Source organism: Xiphophorus hellerii, chromosome 23 (genome assembly GCF_003331165.1).
Source record: "Xiphophorus hellerii strain 12219 chromosome 23, Xiphophorus_hellerii-4.1, whole genome shotgun sequence".
In the NCBI taxonomy this organism is placed as follows: Eukaryota; Metazoa; Chordata; class Actinopteri; order Cyprinodontiformes; family Poeciliidae; genus Xiphophorus; species Xiphophorus hellerii.
In genome coordinates, this window is record NC_045694.1 from 7,600,658 (window position 1) to 7,619,262 (window position 18,605).

Consider the following 18,605-nt stretch of genomic DNA (forward strand, 5'->3'; position numbering starts at 1 on the left):
TAATACTCAGTACAGCAGCGATTGAACCAAAGCTGCTCTTGTTTGCTCCAAATAGCATTTTGCTGCACATATATGGCCATCAAATATTTAACAAGGACTTGTACTGCAGAGTAGCAGCAGACAAACAAGCCTTTTTACGTCAGGAGTGTTTGTGTTAGTCATCCCTGTTTACACGTTATTTTGTTGCACAATCAAAGAAGGTATGACTTTGGGTTTTTACAACTTGAATTGAATCCCAGTTTTAGAATGGTAAATGAAGATGAATTACCAGTTGGTGATGAATACTTGATTGATACATTGATATTTCATTTCCCATGAGAAAAACCAGCCTAATCTGATCGGTGACTTGTACATAAAATCACACAGATTGCAGTATTTCTCCTCCAGCAATTCTATCTCATTTCTTGGTGTGGGTGTTGTCATGGTAATTATCTGCAACACAGAGAAGCAGTTTAGTGTTTTGTGGCCTTTTGTGTTTGCACGTAGCATTTACTGTTCAAATATACACTGGCACCCAAACAGCTGGTGGGGCCATAAGCGACGGGGTAACACTGTAATCTTCCTCTGCAGGAGGAAGAGACTGTAAACACGAGGACGAGAATTTATTTGATTCGTTTCAGTTATCCATTCATGCATCAGTAATCCATCTATCTATGTGCGACATGAATGAGATCTGCAAAGTACTGGAGTATGATGGGACTTGGCTCTCTCATTGCTTCCAGTAACACCTCAGTGTGGACTGTTCTGGAAAAGAGCGGGGGGCTGAGGGGTTGGATCTCAGTTACAGAATTATTTTCACATGAAGATCATCAGCGACTGCTGATTTCCCTCTGCTCACATCATAGTTCCCCGAGGCTGTTGTAAATCTTACATGCTGTCAATACTTGTTTTGACAGCATTTGTGTTGGATTAAAAATAGCTGGTGGACAACCAGAAGCCCCCAAATTGATTTGTTGCATTGCATCATTTTCTACTTTTAACTTTACTCTGAAGAAGAAAAATAATTAATATGTTGAGAATTCATTCTGATTCAGCAGCAAAATCAAAGGTAGTTAATTTTTAAACCCATCCATAGTTGCTTATGGATGGGTGGATGAATATTTTTACCTCTTTAATGTATAAACATCATGCACATCAATAAAAGAGATAGAGAGGTAAAACAAAACAAACAGAAAAACTAAAACAAGTTAAAAATACATAAGATGCATCCAAGGAATGGAGGGATTAGAGGGATTATGCTCAGGAGTAGGACGTTAAATTTGGGACCAATTCATGAAACCAGTTTATCACAAAACATGCCACATGTTTTTATATTTTGTCATAAAATCTTGCAATTTTTGTAAATTTTAATCTTAAATTTAAAAGTATTAGTTGCATTATAAATAAAAACAACTAAAATAAATACATTTGAAACATTTTTTTTGTCCTCACTGTATTTGTGTCTGTATTACGTGTTCGGATCTTTTGTGTTAACCTCAAGTGTTGGATTATTATTTTTATAGATTTATTTGATGTATTTTGCCTACCAATCAGGTTTCAAAACAGGTCACTTTCACTACTTGATTGAGTTGTAAATTATTGTGTATTTGAGAACTTTTTTGTTGGTGAATAACATCATGATTTTGTATCTCAGGTTTCCTCATAATTACATTTTAATTACTCCAACCTCACCAGCCTCATGGTTTTCTGATGACTTTCTCCCCACTTTGTGTTGTTTGATGGGTTTGCTATCATAAAATCCCAGTGGTAGACAAAGTGCAGCTTGTAAATTTTCTTCCTCACATTTTACAGCTACAAAAGATTGTTTCTATGCCTTTAGAAATAGCTTTTCTTCAGTCAGTCAACAAAGCCGGTCTCTTAAGAGAGTCCGGCTTTGTTTGTACATAAGATATGTTTTTAACTGCTGCTTTTAGTTGCATTATAGCAGCACCAGTGGGCTCACTGGTTGTAGGTCACTTTTCTCATGACTTATGACCAGTGAGTGGAGAATAATCTGGGTTAGTGTGTGAAATAATGGACTGCTTGGGGGGGGAATAGTTCTCTACTCTAGTACAATTCAATGCTTAAAACTTTTCCCTACATTATATAGTAGATTCACACTGACTCTTAAAGTTTAGTTCTTAGCTGCAAGTGTCAGTTCTTTTACTTTGTGAAAAAGTTAGTTAATATTTAAGTTGGTCAACTCTTTTGCAACCATTGCTGGAAATAGCTTTTCTGGTGGCTGCTCACACTCTTTGAGCCAGCTATTTTTGTACTTTATAATGGGATAGTTTCTGCAGGGGTAAAATCGCTACTGCACCCTGCAGCAGAAGGGTAGTTTTCAATTTCATTTGAAGCAATTTAAATCTGTTACCTATCATAATGAGAGTAGAAACAGAAAGAGATTTTAAACCTTTGCATGAATGCTATAAGTGAGCAATGTATTTAGCTGATTCACTGTTTTTTCTCGATACATTCCTCCCAGAAACTACTCCCAATCACAGTGTTACATTTTTAAAGATATTGCGCAATATTTAAGAAAATCATGTTAGTCACAATTAGCTTTAAGTATCCTCAATTAAACACAAAAAAATCTCTTAACAGAGACTGTGCTGGTATCCACTCCTATTTGTTCCTTCAATTTTCTATAATTGCTGAATGTTGATATATTAATAATAATAATAATTTACTGTCGATCTACATTCCTTTATGGAGGTCAAGGATCACAACAATCCATGAATAGCTAAGTCAACAAATACTTGAGACCAACTCTAAAAGTACTTATATTTGTCTGTTTCAATAACTAACTTGTAAAAGTATCTATACTCCCTAAATGTTTACATTTATTCTCCAACCACAAACTTCAATGTTTTGGGATTTAGTGGAAAAGAGGAACACCAAGTCATGTTTCCTCCACCAGCGCCTGAATTTCAAGAAATATAAAAACCTTTGCATGACAACAAAGTAATTTTATCTTAACACAGCAGCTATACAGAATTTCCAGAAGCTACAGATCTGTCTGTGATGTTGGGAATCCTTATAACTTATTATACAATAAAATGAAAAATAATGTTTTTCTTGGCTCTGCTGTTATTAGAAGCATCTGTATAATTGCTTATGATATGTTGTCGATGAAAGCTCCTGCACCCTTGATAGTCACCTGTTGCCAGTAAGTGCTCATAAATACCAGGAAGGGTGTAGATTTCTATTTACCACTTGTTGTGGTTGATGCCCGGTGTCAGCATACGGCATGTGTGGGCGGTTTGATATCGCTGAGTAACACAGCTGTCTTAAGCAGTTTCTGTGTAATTGTAATCCCTCTGATCCGCCACGCCGTAAACACCAGATAGTAAACTTAGCCTGCAGCTTGTCTCAAAGCCGGCCAGCATCATCTTGCTGTATATGCATACTTGCAAGTAGAAACAAAAATACGCAGAAATACTTGTGCCTTTACAATAACACAGTTACACAGTTCACTTATAAGCCTCTGCCTTGTATGATGTTCGTAAAGAGTTCAACATAGTGGCTCTTTCTATGGATGCCAGCTCTTCATATGCGGTGTTACATCTGACAGAGGCTTGTTTTTTATTTTTTATTTTTATGAACACTACATTTGGGTTCAAATAGGAGAGAAGAAGAAATTTAAGTATCACTTTTTAAGTCCCTCAAGTGCAGCGCCTGCATAAGACTTATGGTATGAACTCTTTTTCCTGCATTGCTCCTGGATGTCACTTTTTTATCTCTGCTGTGCCAGAAGCTTCAGCTGAGAACGCTCTCTCTCTCTTTCTTTTCTCTCTCTCTCTTTTTCTCTCTTTCTTTGTCTGTCTCTGTTTCTTTGTTTATTGTGCTAAAGTGGGGGAGAAAATATTAACTCAACTCACTCTGACTCTGTAAAGCGTTTATGAAAACTACAGGGAAACAACTCTGAATGGCCCAGCTGCATAATTAATGCTTAGGTATAGAGTTTAACTTTTCAGATGCTATCAGATCTTAAAATCATGATAGTTTGGGAGCCACTCATGTCTTCACTGGCCCCGTTCAGTCCTGGGACCAACATCCAACTTGGTTGATCTGATCACCTCCAGAAATTAGTAAATACAGATGTGAATTTTGATAAGAATTTAAAAATTTAAGCTATAAAGCACATGGTACATTGTGCTTTATAGATAAGTTAGTCAACTCTGCTGCACCCTTTGAATGGTTGACTTTTTTAAAGCAATTTACATGAATGACCATTAATTAAATAAAGGTACTGCGATTGTTTCTGCTCAGTAACAAGGTGAATTCTAGTTTAAGACAACTTAATTATTTGCTGAATAATTAGGCTCAGTACATGGCAGATTTATTTATGGATGATTAATTTAGAACAAATATATATTTCTAGTGAGTTAGAAGACAAGTGTTATTTAAAATAATTTAGTAAGTACCTGGTGCAGGTTTAGAAAAGGACAGGATTTTTTCCAAATTTTGCAGTCTATCTTTGTAACTGTAACTGTTTCAGCTCGTCTCATCTACTGGAAATGGATAAATGCTGGCTTTGCACTTGCTTTAGCTGCCTGCTTATATCTTTTTCCAAGTTTTAGGGTTTGGTTCCTGTCTTTTGGGCTAACAAATGCTTTTAATATTTCCACAACTTGACACAAACAAAGAAGGAAAGGAAATTAATTTTCTCTAAATGCATCATGAGGAAATAGAATCACCAAATACTTATCGTAAATATTTGATGATTCAGATATTGATGTTAGCTGTTCGTTAATTACCTTTGGATGGACTTGAATCCTTTATGTAATCCTAGGCACCAAGGCTAAGATAGTTGAGTCTCTTGGATCAATTGATATTGAAAGTGAATTCATGATTTTGAATAAAACAAAAACAAAAAAAACCAGGAGAGCATAAGCCATAGTGGAAAATCTTTTTCTTGATATTGGATTTATTTTTAAGATGCTGCCATTATCCTGTGTTGCATTCTTACTTTAATTTTTTTTCCCATTTGAAATCTTTTCCACACTTTAATTGAAATATGAAGTATGCATCTTACAGAGATACATTTATTTTCAGCTAACAATCATTTTTATCATTGAAAGAAAGTATTAGTTTCCATGATTCAAAAGAAAACAAAATTTAACACAATAATCCTTTTTAGGGGGCTACTGATTTATTAGTTCATCCCTAAACTGAATTCCTTAATTTTGGGGATTCGGTGATCAGCCTACTTACACGAGAAACCGATGTTTCCTACCTTCGCAAAGGTTTGAAAGTTTGCCATTGCTGACACTGTTGCCAACTTAGCCTCTTTGTCACTGTATTTAGTGATTTTTCAGATAAAAACAGTCAGCACAGGCCAAAGTTAGAATTTGCAAATCAGACTTTTTAAATATTGGTGATTAGCTAGAAAACTCCAGTCAGTACAAAAAATATGCATGCCTACTTATATTTTTTCTTCTTTCACAGATCTAATAATGAAAGCCTAACTCTACCTTCCCTGCCTCACATATCGTCATTGAGAAAATCTTGATAAAATACCAACAATAATGAGATTTTAAGGTCAAATCCATCTTCTCCACTCCACCTTTTACTCGTTGATCTACAATTTGCACATGACTTCACTCCTCCACTTTCACTCTCCACCCACTCTCCCTCTGTTACCTTCTTTCCTCTAACAACAGGAGAGGCTGTAAATCTGCATTTATGAACTAAACTGTGAGCAGTCGATGCCCATCTGGGAGCTGATCTGGTTGGCAGAGAAAGATGCTGCACTCCATATGCGTTCTTGGCAGAGGGGTTTTTGGATCAAGCACTTTTTTTGGTCACGTAATTAATAAAGAGGCTTCTCAAAATGTATGAAAACTTAGTAGTGATATGATTACATAGTGCTCATGACTAATAATATAGTTAATAATATGGTGGCAAAACACTATCTAGATTAAGTAACAGACATCTGAAAAGTTATTAATTGATTGAATGTGGTGTTTTATCACATGACCCAGAACAAAGGTGTTTGAGACAATGAGGTCATGAAAAGATAAGTGTCTCAAAGTGCAAAACGTCTAAATTATGAAGCAAAAATCTACTGAATCCTCAGATAAACTCATAGCAATGGATGGAGATAGAAATGACCCATGCAATCCATGGGTCATCCATGCGTTTAGACATCAGTTTGTGCATTCAGCATCGTAAAACAGCAGAACATGGGGACAGGTCTCTGCTGGCCCTGACAGTACAGAGCAGAAGCCAAATAAAGTCAACATGTTACGTAATGCAGCTAGTTCGTACACAAAGAAAGAAGACATTTGGTGGGTAATAATAATTTATCAAACACTGATGTTTCATATTATCAGTCTATGAAAATTTTTTACAATATTTTATTTGAAGTAGTGTGCATAAGACAGTCATGAAACATAAACATAACAAATGGTATGAAGTGTCATTGGTAAAAGAAGAAGACATTTCTAATGCAAAGTTGTACTAAAAGTTGCATTTAAAGTCCATTAAGTGCCAACTTTACATTAAAAGTGTCATTATTTACTGAATTACACTTCATGACAACAGTCATAAACATTCATTAAGACTCCTTCATGTTCATGACAGATGTTATATCAAGTTTATGACAGCGTCATGTCAGTCTTATACATGAATAAAGTGTTACCAAACTCTTTATTTGCTTGGATCATACATGTTGAGCATCTGATCAGGTATTTCTTAGTACTGAGCAAATTTGGGACATATGCAAACTTTAGATTATGTGATACAATTTAGCTGTAATTAAAAGATCAGAGGGGGATAAATGCTAAGAGTTTGCGATCTTTGAGACTGAAGTCTTAAGATAAAACAAGTTCTATCTATTTAAGTTTTGTCATTCCTTATTGCTGGGAGTTATTGCGTAGAGGCACATAATTACAAAAAAGTGTAATATGTATGTTCTCCATAAACAGTTTCAAATGTTAGTGCATTGTTAAATTAAAGAGGTGGGTAAAAGGGAAGAATATACAAGCCATCCAAAGTAAATTTGGTACAAGCACTGAATACATGTCAATACTTAAAAGCAGCATAACAATGACAGCGATTAGTTGTTAATTAAATGGCCAAAGTTCACCAAGTCCACATCTTTAAGGGGTGCAAAACTGCAAGTCAGCAAAAAAAGATTATAGAAAAAAAATCTATTAACAAAAAGAAAAAAATGGCTTATCTTCCGACAGGCTAAATGCTTGCTCTGCTTCTCCTGAAATTCAGATCAAGGTGCCTCACCTAAGTAGTTAATTAACAACCCAGTTTTCATCCATCCATCTTCTATACCCGCTTATCCTTGTAAGGTCTCAGGGGGGCTGGTGCCTATCTCTAGTGCTAATTGGTTGAGAGGCTGGGTACACCCTGGACAGGTTGCTACTCCGACACAGGGCAACACAGAGGCAAACATCCACACACACACACACACACCCCCGATCCCTCTAAAAGGCAATTTAGGGAGAAAACTTCACTTAACATGCAGGATTTTGAACTGGAAAGAAAAACTGCAGCCTGAGATTCAAAAGCCAGGATCTTCCTTTTGCAAGGTAACAGTGCTAAAAACTGTGATAACATGCAACCTAAAAACCACTTTTGTCTGAACAATATTACTTAGGTTAGTGTACTTTATAGAAGGACAACCGTTTGAGTTACCTTTAGATTTTCTAGAGAATCTCTGAAAAAATCAGTCCTGTTTGATGCTTAGTTAATCATTTATTGGGAGTCATTTAAGACTGGATGCATCAACTCATCTCTGAACAGCTTTATGGAATCTGCAACTGCGATGTAAGCATCAGCACGAATGGAAACAAATAAATTGAAAAGGTCGATATGATAAATGTAATATTGGATAAACTACATCCAGTCCTTCAGAATGTAAAGTTCAAATGATCAGCAGACAGCAGCAGGTTGAATCCACATGCTTTTTAATCCTCTTTGCACATGTCAGGTGTTAATTGCAATGAAAAAGATCTTAAGCATTAAGCAGCTTTACGGGGGATGTTTTTTCCCTTATTCCTGCCTGTTTCCAAGATGAAAAACCTGGATCTATGACAGGGATGAAGCTTGTTTATGTCATTTATGTGCATACTGAGTGCAACCACATCCCTTTGCCTCTTCTATAAACATTTAAATGTTATGTGTGCTGGCAATTTGATGAGGGCAGGTCAAGCTGAAAATCAGATGATCCTGGTCATCAGCTGATTTCTTGTTGCATCTTTAGTTTTCCCATTTATCTATGTGAAATAGATATTTTCACATAGATAAATGGGACAAGAGCAAATTACAGGACATCTCGCTCTTTGCCTCCAGTTTAAATATCTGGAGGCAATATTGTAAAACACATGATGGTGTTTTACAATAACACCATCATGAGAAATTAGATTATTAATAATAATTAGATTATTTACGTGGGCTAACCACCAAGTTCACAATAGTTAAACTACAAAAGAGGCAACATATCAAATTTAATGTGAAATGAATGCTGCCTTATCTCACCAATAATTTTATTTGAAGTCCAGTTCAGTCTAATTTCAATATAATTCAATATAGCACAGTCTTACGCTGAAAGTAAAAAATAAAAAATGCAACTTTTAACCCGAGATCCATTTTTGATCATTAATCTTTGTAAACTTTCTCTCGATAGTTCAAAGTGGGAGATATATTTCTGTAAACATTTTGCTGTTGCTGTACTTGATGTTCCCTTCATACATGTTTCACTGATGTTGTTGGGTTTACCTGCTTTAACTTCACCACAAATCATTTATTGTCATTTATAGTGCTAAAAGAATGAACTACTTCAGGTTTTCCAATTGATTGAGGTAGATGGCAAATGGCAATGGAAGAAGATTGAATTTGTGTCTGTGGATCAGTTTTGATTTGGCCATGTATTTGGGTTCATTATCCTGCTGAGAGACAATTGGGCATATTTTACCTTCTCACTGTGTCGGCTGAGAGGATAAACCTGGGTCATCATCCAGCTTAGTGACCGATGGCCAAAAAGAAGTCTTCCTCTGTGTTGCATAATGGTTACACCCAGAACAGGGGAACCCTGCTATTCATACGTTTTTCTATACAACTTAGGTGATATTTTTATAGAGCATATCTAAAAAATGTGAAAGAAAATGCAGCTTGGGAAGCTGAAATACCAAGGCACAAAGATGCTGACTAATGGCTGCCGTTTTCAAAGCAGCCAATATCAAAGCACCATTCATTTTGCTTGCTGCTGATTGGCTGTACCCCAAAGAACAAAGATAAGGAAAACTGGAGATATTAGCATCTGCAGTAGTCTTAAGATGGTTTCCGCTGTGTGTATTAATTCATATTAAAGTATATTTGGCTTTTAAGCTGATAAGATATATTTTAGACAGGGCTTGAAGTATTCATGGATTCTTTGATATTCACGGGCGGTTCTGGTCCGTGACCCCACGAAAACCAAAGTCCAATGTAGATTACTAATTAAAATATTATAAAACTAAAATCAGCTTAAAAATGTAAATGGTAAATATAAAAACAGATGTTTCAGTGGTTCAATTGCACCATGAGTGATTTTGTTAAGAGGTATTTCTTCATATGGCATTGTTTTTTTCACTAAATTAATGAACTCAGATGAATTTTCTACATTTTATAGCGAGAGATTATGTTAATCCAGTAAAATATTATTTAGATTTCAGTTAAATAGCCTCAAATTTCATTTTAATTTATTCATGTAGTGTCAATAAAAAAAGAATTACAATGAATTTTCACTTTAATTTAATATCATATTGGACAAAAACATCGCAGGAGGTAACAGTGAAGAATATAACCCATTTTAACAAGAGACCTTCAGTAAAATCACTCCAAAAATGTAGAATTATGCCATGACCAGCAGGGTGGTTGGAAGGACAGGTTTCTGACAGACACAAAGACATTGGTCAGGAATATCAGCCAGAAGAAAACACAGCTGTTTCCTGAGGAGCTTCACCTTATAGCAGCATAACGAAAGTAACAGGATTGTTCAGGGTCACACTGTAAGCCCAACTATAAGCCTTATCACAAAGAAAAGTTTTAAGCCAAAGGGAGGGTGCCTTCCTCTTAAACCCAAACTGGAAATTGTTCCACATGAGAAGAGTCTGATAACCGAGAGCTCAGTCAAGTTTGCAAACTCAAAAAAGTGTAAGTTAACCTGAAAGTTGGAAAAGAATTCAGCTGTTGTGAAAATATAGCAGCATGATCTCTTAAATACTGTTCATGATCTTAGTTTGTTAAAGTCTTTAAGGTGGATTAAAATGTTATTTTGGATATAACTTTGAGCCAGTAAAGCAAAACTAAAATATTATTACAGAAACTTTTACTGCACTTCTGAACGAGCTTGGCAGGTAACCAGCGTTAAAAAAGCTTATGGTGATTGACTACAGTGTAATTATATTAAAATACATCAAATAAAGTTACAAAATAGAGTGGTTATTTAATCTAAATAAATTCAAACTGGCCATTTAAATTTTTTGTAGATATTTTTAACTCAAATATTGTTACTGTTAAATCAACTATTTATGAACAGTTATTGGTTAATATATTAGCAAACAAGAATATTTACAGGTGTTACAAAACTTTGGTTCATTGGTCTTTTTCTGTTCTACTTTGTTAAATGTCATTCCATTTTGCACTTCAGAAATATTCTGAGATTCTTTTCAAGGCAAATTTTTTACTAAGTATTTTTTTTTCTTGTTTAAATTATATTCTTTTTGAATTAGTGTGTTATTCCACATATTTAGCCAGCATTGACTCATCATGCACATATGCTCACACACAGATAGCATACTAAACATATTTCTGAATCACCAAGGAGATCCTTTTTAGTGTGAGCACAGACTAATATTAGAAAGGCTTTAAAACATCTCAGAATAGAATCTTTAAGCCAGCTCTCTGACTCTTTCACAGATAAATAATTGTTGTTATGGATGTTAAGTTTAACAATTTTTGAGAGCTTTTTTTCATTTAAAATTTAAAATACTCATCACTCCCACAGGTAACCAGTGTAACAGAGTGACCAAAAGATTTCTCAGATGAATTGGTTGAAACGGTCGTCTCATTCCTGTCTTTGATCATGTCATCATCACTCAGCCAGGACAGGTTTATAAATAGTAGACCTCTATCAGTACTGTTCTATACTGTACTGCAATGTATGCAACCTTCAGAACAGAAGCAACCTATATGATCATCGTGTGCCATCAAGGTCAGCTCCATATCTCTCGCTGAATTTAAGGTGTGAAGGCACATATAATCCTAACAGTAAAATTTAAGGCATCACTTCTTCTCAGTTTAATCGACCAACCTTGTTTTCTGTCTTAAAGTAATAGCATGGTTGGATGTTGATACAACATGTTTAAATAAAGCAAAATCTAATGGTATTATATTACGTAATATCATGTAAGGTAGATAATTTCTTTTATACAATGAGTTCAAATTAGAGATACATGCTGATAATAATTGTATCTGATTTTGATTTCCTTTTACAAACTTTAGAGTAAGATATTTGAAGACTCCATATTTTATTAGCCTTCTTGGGTTGTCCATTAATTGTTTATTAAGGGGCATACTTAATATTACATTTAAATTTTATTTTGAATCAAGGACAAAATGAGCAAAGTTGACACTGTCAGCTGTTATTGTCAACTTATAGTAGGAATTAGTGCAGATGTTGTGGTTAGCATTACTAAAATAGCAGTTTCTCTTGCTGTTCAAGAGAACAGAAATGCTTGAAATCATTTTCCAACATGTCTTACTTTCTTTCAGACTGATGTCTCAACATTTCTAAAAGATACAATTTACTTCATAATAACCATCCTACGCTATCCTATGCTTCCTCCTAACCCTACCCAAACAGATGTTCAAGGTGACCGATAGAGTTGATTTTCACAAAGGAACCAAAATAACCAGAAACAGAGATTCCAGGCCTTTTCTCAACAGTGACGACATATTGCCATGTCATATTATACACCAAACAGTTGTAGCAAATGTTTGGTGTTTTTTTTAGTTATTTTTTACTGATTTCATTTTCTTTATTCTAACTACAAATGCCAAACTTTGATAACATATCTGTTGATAATACAGGTTATATGTGTATTTTGATATTTTCTTGCAGGAAACTAAAGGATTTTTTCTAACATAAAGACTAAAAATATACAATTTAAATATATAATATGAGAGCTGTGCTGAGAATGTGCATCTTAGTAGAAAATGTGCTACATTCTGCTCCTTGGAAAACCACATTTAGGCCAGGCTATTTCTGAAACAAAAACCCCAGGCTACAGACCTGTTTCTGTGCTTAATTCAGATTTTAATTCAGTGAGTATGCCTTTTGTCAAACCATGATGACTGAGCTCCACCTTCTTGATGCATATGAGTTATGACTTGAATAAATTGTGCAAATTGCATTCGGGAATGTGGTTCATTTTTGTTGACCTGACTGTGCTTTAGTTGATTACACGTGTCCTTGAACCCCAGTTCAACAGCGGCATATGTGAACATGAGTGAACATGATAAAGGTTTGGCACATTAGGCCTGCTCCCCTGTGTCACAGAAGTCCCCACTCGAGGACAAGCACTGCAGAGTCATTCAGAAATTGCATGTCATTTACTTTATACTGCACATGGAAATTACTACAAGGGAAGATATCACTTTCACACTGCTCTGGATCTAAACCCATAAAGATGACTTGCAATAGTGGTCTGAAACAGATGAGCAACTAACCAAACTAAACTACCAACCCTCACCAACACAGCCTTATTTGGGCCAGTTTCTTCCTCATGTAAGATTTATTCATGTCATTGGGGCAAGTGTATTAATTTCAGCTGAAGGTCTAGTAGCAACACTACTACCTATAGATCACCAGCCATCATAAACTTGTGTGGCAGCTCACTAGTCTCCAGCAGACTGTGGTCCCAGGCTCTGATGCTTAATTCATCATGTTTCCTTCAGTCCCAATGTTCGTTCTTCATCAAGGCTGGAGTAAAAAGGACAGCTGTAAAAGATGGAGTGAAAACTCCTTCCCTTTTCTTTTCACTCACTTTTATAATACCTGATGATCTAATAATTAGCTGACTCTTTAATTAATGCTGCTTGATATTAGATATTTCTTTAAGTTTTCCTGAATTTATACAATCTTTCTTTTGCACAAGGAAAATTGCTTTTTACTACTGCAGTACTGAGCTCAAATAGAAATATTTAATCATTAAGAGAAAAGGCAGAAGGAATGGTAAAAGAAAGGACCTAAATGAATAATGAATAAAAATGTAAGATTTCATCCCTGACAATTAATATTATAATAATTATAATGATTATTCTTCAAAAATCTAGCTTCCCATCACTGCCCACCAACCTAGAAGCCTACACGCAACCTGCACACAGAGCATTGCCATGTGACAGTTGTTCAAGCTTTTCACAATGGGTCTGTATTTCTAAAGCTAATTGATGTAGCTCAAAACATGTCAGCACAACAGCATGTTTCTTACTGTGTTTCTGATCGCAGACGTTTTTAAAATGTCTAACAGAAGAAAATACCATAAGAGCATTTTTTTATAACTAATTAATATTGATGGAATCTAAAGTTAGAAGGAGCAACTAAAAATATTGCTGCTGTTACCTTAAAGCTCCAGAGTTCAAATGTCAGTCCAGGTTTCTGTGTTTAGTTTTATGTTCTCCTCATGCACAAGTTGGTTTTTATTGGATTCTCTTATTTATTCCCACAGTTCAAAAGTGTATTTTTAGGTAAACTGAGATTTTAAATTCTCTTGAATATGAGCAGTTCTTGCTCTCATACATGCATGTGATGGATTGTATTCAATCTCTCACCTATTGACTGTGTCTAACACCCTGACCAAGATAAAGCAGCTTTAAAAGAATCAATCAATGCTTACCGCAGTGTGTTTACATTTATTCACAGCAATGAAACGTGACGTAACACACGCAGATGTACGTCAAATAGTTTATGTAAATTCAAATGCATGTTTGAATTTTGAACACAATGTCAATGCAGTCGTCCTATCACATAGAATCACAATAAATTATATTGAGTTTTGAGGTAAACGGAAAAAAAATTCTCGGAAATTTCAATATTTTTGCAAGACATTGAGGTTGGATTTGGAGATCTGCACACTTGTTGAAGAAATCAGTATTTTGAATATTTTAGCAATTTGTTAATTCCTGAGAAATATTTGGAAGAAATAATAGGTGACTGTGCAGAACGTCCTCAGAAACACAGGGAATTTCACAGGATCCCAGAGTTCCTAAACACATGAAGAAGTGTTATATAAGTTTTCCTTGCTATCATGGTATGCATGACTTCTTGACTGCAAATCTGCCATCCCAGCTGCCTGTGTGACCTGTAAGTGCATGAATCCAGTTGAGGGCCATTAAGGCTACCTCAGTGCCAGCAATTCTAACCTGCATGTTTGCCTTGCTATCCCACAACTTCATTCAATTGCAGCAAGTCCTGGTTTAATTTTAAAACCTGTCATAATAGTGATTCTGCAGATTGAACTGTTCTTGTTCGCTGTCTTGTATATTTTCTTTGTGTTATTTTAATCCTTGTCTTATTCAGCAAGCAGGATATATATAGAGATACAGTATATGTTTCTTTATTTGGTTGTTTTTGATTTGAGTTGTTCTTTGACTGTAGTATTCTTGATCTAAGTGTGTCTATTTATTTCTCTGACTTTAGTTCTCTCTCCTTCTGTCCTCTCCTACAGCAGTCATATTTAAAGCTACTACTGCTGTTAATGTTGTATATTTTTCATTTGCCTGCGTTTTTGCCTTGTGTTTTTCTTGTTGATTTCTTTTGATCCTCTGTGGTGAACCTTCTAACCCCAGTTCATTCTGTCATGGCACCGCTGCAGTCCAGGATGATGCTGCCCCAGGTACCCAGGAGTACATTATGTTACGGCAGGACTCCATCCACTCTGCGGATATAAGGAGTAAAGGGTCCCCTTTTCGTGCTAAGTGTCACGAAATCTTCTGCTGCCCACTGAAGCAAGTTGTCCTCAAAGAAAGTGCAGAGCCCGAAGGTTTGTGTGCACCACCTTCTTGTCTTGATTTACTGATGCTCACAGTTGCTGCTCTTTTCTTGCCCTCCCCATATTTCATATTCTGTCTAAGGTGATAGTTCTCCAGCCCTTCAAACTAGGCTCTCCTTCATTTCTGCACCATTTTTAGAGAGCATGGCGTGCGCTTCTAGCCAGCTGTACCATGGGTTCACTTGTGCTACTTTGTATGTGTGCGTGTGTGTTTGAGCACAGCGTACAACTTAATGCTTAGGGGGTATTTCCTTGCAGAGAGCCTTTGGGACATTTTTTTCTCTTTATCATGCAAACAGACTGGTTTAGCATGCATTTGAATGAACGCATGTGTGTGTTTGTGTCTGCCTTCATACTGCTTAAGTTGGTCTGAGGAGCATAGCATCTGTTGTGCTCCTGCACATCCCACCCTTATGTCAACCCATTAACTCGGTCATTGCCACCCTGAGGCACATGCTCAGACCAATACAACGTGCAAAAAAAAGGGGTAAAATATGGAGTCTGCTGCCACTCTAATGAGTTCAGTGACTAGGCAATTTTAAAAAGGAAGATCTACTTCAAAAAGCCTCATAAAAAAATGAGGCACTTTTTTTATTCACCCCTTCTGGGGAATTACACTTTATATTCATGACTAAAGAATGATAAGTTCAGCTAGAGAATGCAAGTCAACAAGACTCCCACCCTAAATTGTTCTATGTGCCTCCTTTCCTTCATTCTATGAATCCATGTGCTCTGCAGCTGGTGTGTCTATCAAGTTAATTAATGTCCCTTAAAACCTTTCACACTTTGTCATGTTACAACCACAAACTTCAATGAATTTCAGTGGTATTTAATGTGATCAACTAACATAAAACAGTGTGTAGTTTTACAAATGAAAATCTGAAAAGTGATGTATGAATGTGTATCTATCCACCAGTGTAACCTGCCTTCATATGTCACCTGATTTGTTAAAAACACATCTGTACTTTAGCCTCTATAAACACAACTTTTCTGTGCCTCAAATAGAGAACTAGAAAGGGCTAAAATGTGGAAGAAGGAACTATGTAAACATGTTATCAAAATGTAAAATATATGTTTTAGAAAACTAAGACTGTACGTCATTGAAGATACACTCTGCCAGTACAGAAACGTGGTGGTGGCAGCATCAAGTGTGATTGCTTTTCTTCAGCAGGGACAGAGAAGCTGTCCAATAACATAAAAAATAATTGCTTGCACAGGTAGTTTCTGTTTTTATGGAAATCTTGTGCAGACATTGCATTAAGAGATACCTACTAAAACTTAACATTTTTTAATACTTTTACATAACAAAACAAATAATTTGTCTATTTTTATATAATTTTTGGCCAAACTTAAGAGCTCCTCGTGTGTCCAACGGCCTGAGGTGGCTCTGGAGCTGCAGGATACAAACCCATTAGACAACTAGAGTCCAGGCAGAACCTTTTGGAAAGACTTGAAAATGCATCACCATAATTCTGTCTATGCAATCTGAGTTTTATCTACTTAAAAGAAAGAAGGGAGAATATTTCCACTCTTTCCACATACAGATCTCATAGAGGTATATCCATAATAGATGGTTGCAGACCAAAGGATCTCCTGTAGCAGTCAGTTTTACAATGTCTGAAGAAGATCCTGACTGAAGACACTGTTGTATGACAGTCTGATGGATAGGATGATCAGCATTGTTTATGTTCTTTCTTTTTTGAACAATCCCTCACATGATGCTTTACTACAACTACTACACTTCACAATTATGCACAACTTTGTGTTGATCTGTCACATAAAATACGTGTCACGATCTATGGTTTTTACATGGCAAAATATTTTAAAATAAATAACATATAAAACAATTCCAGGGTTTTGAATAATTTTGCTTGGTACCCTGTTCTAACGGTCCCGTTTCTTCCATCCCAGCCAAACATAATTTCCCGTCTCTCACTTTCTTCCCTTATTTAGTTTTTCTGCTTTGAAGTTTGCAGATGCATGAAAAATTTGCAGAAACTATTTTTGCTTCCGGGCTTTGTTCAGATAAGGATGTGTAGTTATGAAAATATGTTTAAATAACAAGCATGTAGCCATACCCTGCTTTGTCTGGCTCTCAAGCTTTCTACTCCCCATGCATTTCATCTGTCCCTGAGTGCTAAGATTGTAGAAACTGTCTTCTTTTTCAGACTTCCTGATAGGTAAGAACTCTCTCACTTCTGATGCGTTTGCTGCAGTGTTTTGGTCTGTTTTTGCTGCATCTAAAAATGTCTCATGTTTGGCTGTGTATCTGCAGTAAACATCGGTTAACCTGTTGATAGCTTCCTGTGTACTCTCTGAAGAGCTCAAGCACATGTACTTACGCTTGTGGGAAAGAGAGAGGAGGGTAAAGAGATACAGAAATGATGTGCGAGCAGAGGTCTGCCTGGAGAAGCACAGATGTATTATTCAGTTTGTCTGTAGCTCTAGTTGGACGTGACTGAATTTACAAAGCAAGGAGGGGAGACTACAGCTCTTACGTAAGCGGTTCAGAAGACATCATTAATGGTGATGTATAATGCGGATGGATATTGCGTAGAACTGTGTGTGTAGATGACACATGGAAATGCGGTCCCCGGTTTAAAACTGGGACAGAAGATAAAAAAAAAAAAAACACAAGATAGTATTTGTCTTCACTTTTATCAGAAAATGGATTTTGATGTAAAATCTTAAGTTTAAGGCAGTGTTACCATGACAACACTATTACAACTGGTTTGCACTGCTCTAGTTAAAGCTTATCACGGATTTTAGATTTTATGACATTTGGCTATGTTGTAAACAGTTTGTAATTCACAGGGCACTGCAGCAAAAATGTGCTGTCAGAACCGAGCCTGGCTGTCTGTCTTACCTGCATGATTGAATTTTAATCTCACAATAACTACTAGATTTTAAATGGAAGATGCACAACAAAGCAGTGGTACATGTATTTAGGCAATAGCACTGTAAATGATGAGTTCAACACATATCAGTGTGTCTCTGTAGATCTACAGAGAGGTGAGGACAGAAAGCCTTGGACTCCCTCTCTATTCCCAGACTTGTATCTGTGACCTTATGCTGGTTTGAGCTCAGTAATGATCTCTGTGGATTAGTCAGTGTCATTACCTCATGGCTGATTTGGAAATCATTTTGTCCTCTTACCTCCCCTTTTGTTTGGCTCTTTGACTCTGTTTTGTTATTCTACAGAAGAAATAAAAAAGCATAGTGCCTGAGGGGGGCTGATCTGTGTAAATATCCATCCATATTTCACTCAACTGCAAGACTTTGTTTACAATTCCAGGCCATGCAATATACAGAAAAGGAAGTCAGAGTCCCTGAAGAAATCTAAATACATATTAAAGGCTTCTGATGTTTTCTATTTGTGTAATTCTGTTTAAAAGATAATGTGAAGTGTTAATCCTGTTGAGTGATGCGGTATATGGCTCAATATTCCAACTTGAAGGCTAATTGTTATGTTTATAAGGCCTCACAGCAGGTTAAAACTACCCAATGGTGTCCAGGATTCCCAAGCTCATTCCCATGTGCCTTTACTGCAAAACATGTTAAAAACTTTATTTC

General features: G+C 36.1%; 1 protein-coding gene across 3 annotated transcripts in view; it reads left to right on the forward strand.

Annotated features, from left to right (window-relative positions):
• Positions 1 to 18,605, forward strand: part of fgf13a (fibroblast growth factor 13a) — a 106,495-nt gene that overhangs the window by 31,032 nt on the left and 56,858 nt on the right. For 2 of the 3 annotated variants that reach the window (XM_032555099.1, XM_032555098.1), the window contains exon 3: positions 14,856 to 15,023. The exons of the other annotated variant lie outside the window; for it this stretch is intronic. In XM_032555099.1, coding sequence (XP_032410990.1) covers positions 14,856 to 15,023 — 168 coding nt within the window. The remainder of the gene's footprint in view (positions 1 to 14,855; positions 15,024 to 18,605) is intronic. 3 annotated transcript variants of the gene reach the window in all.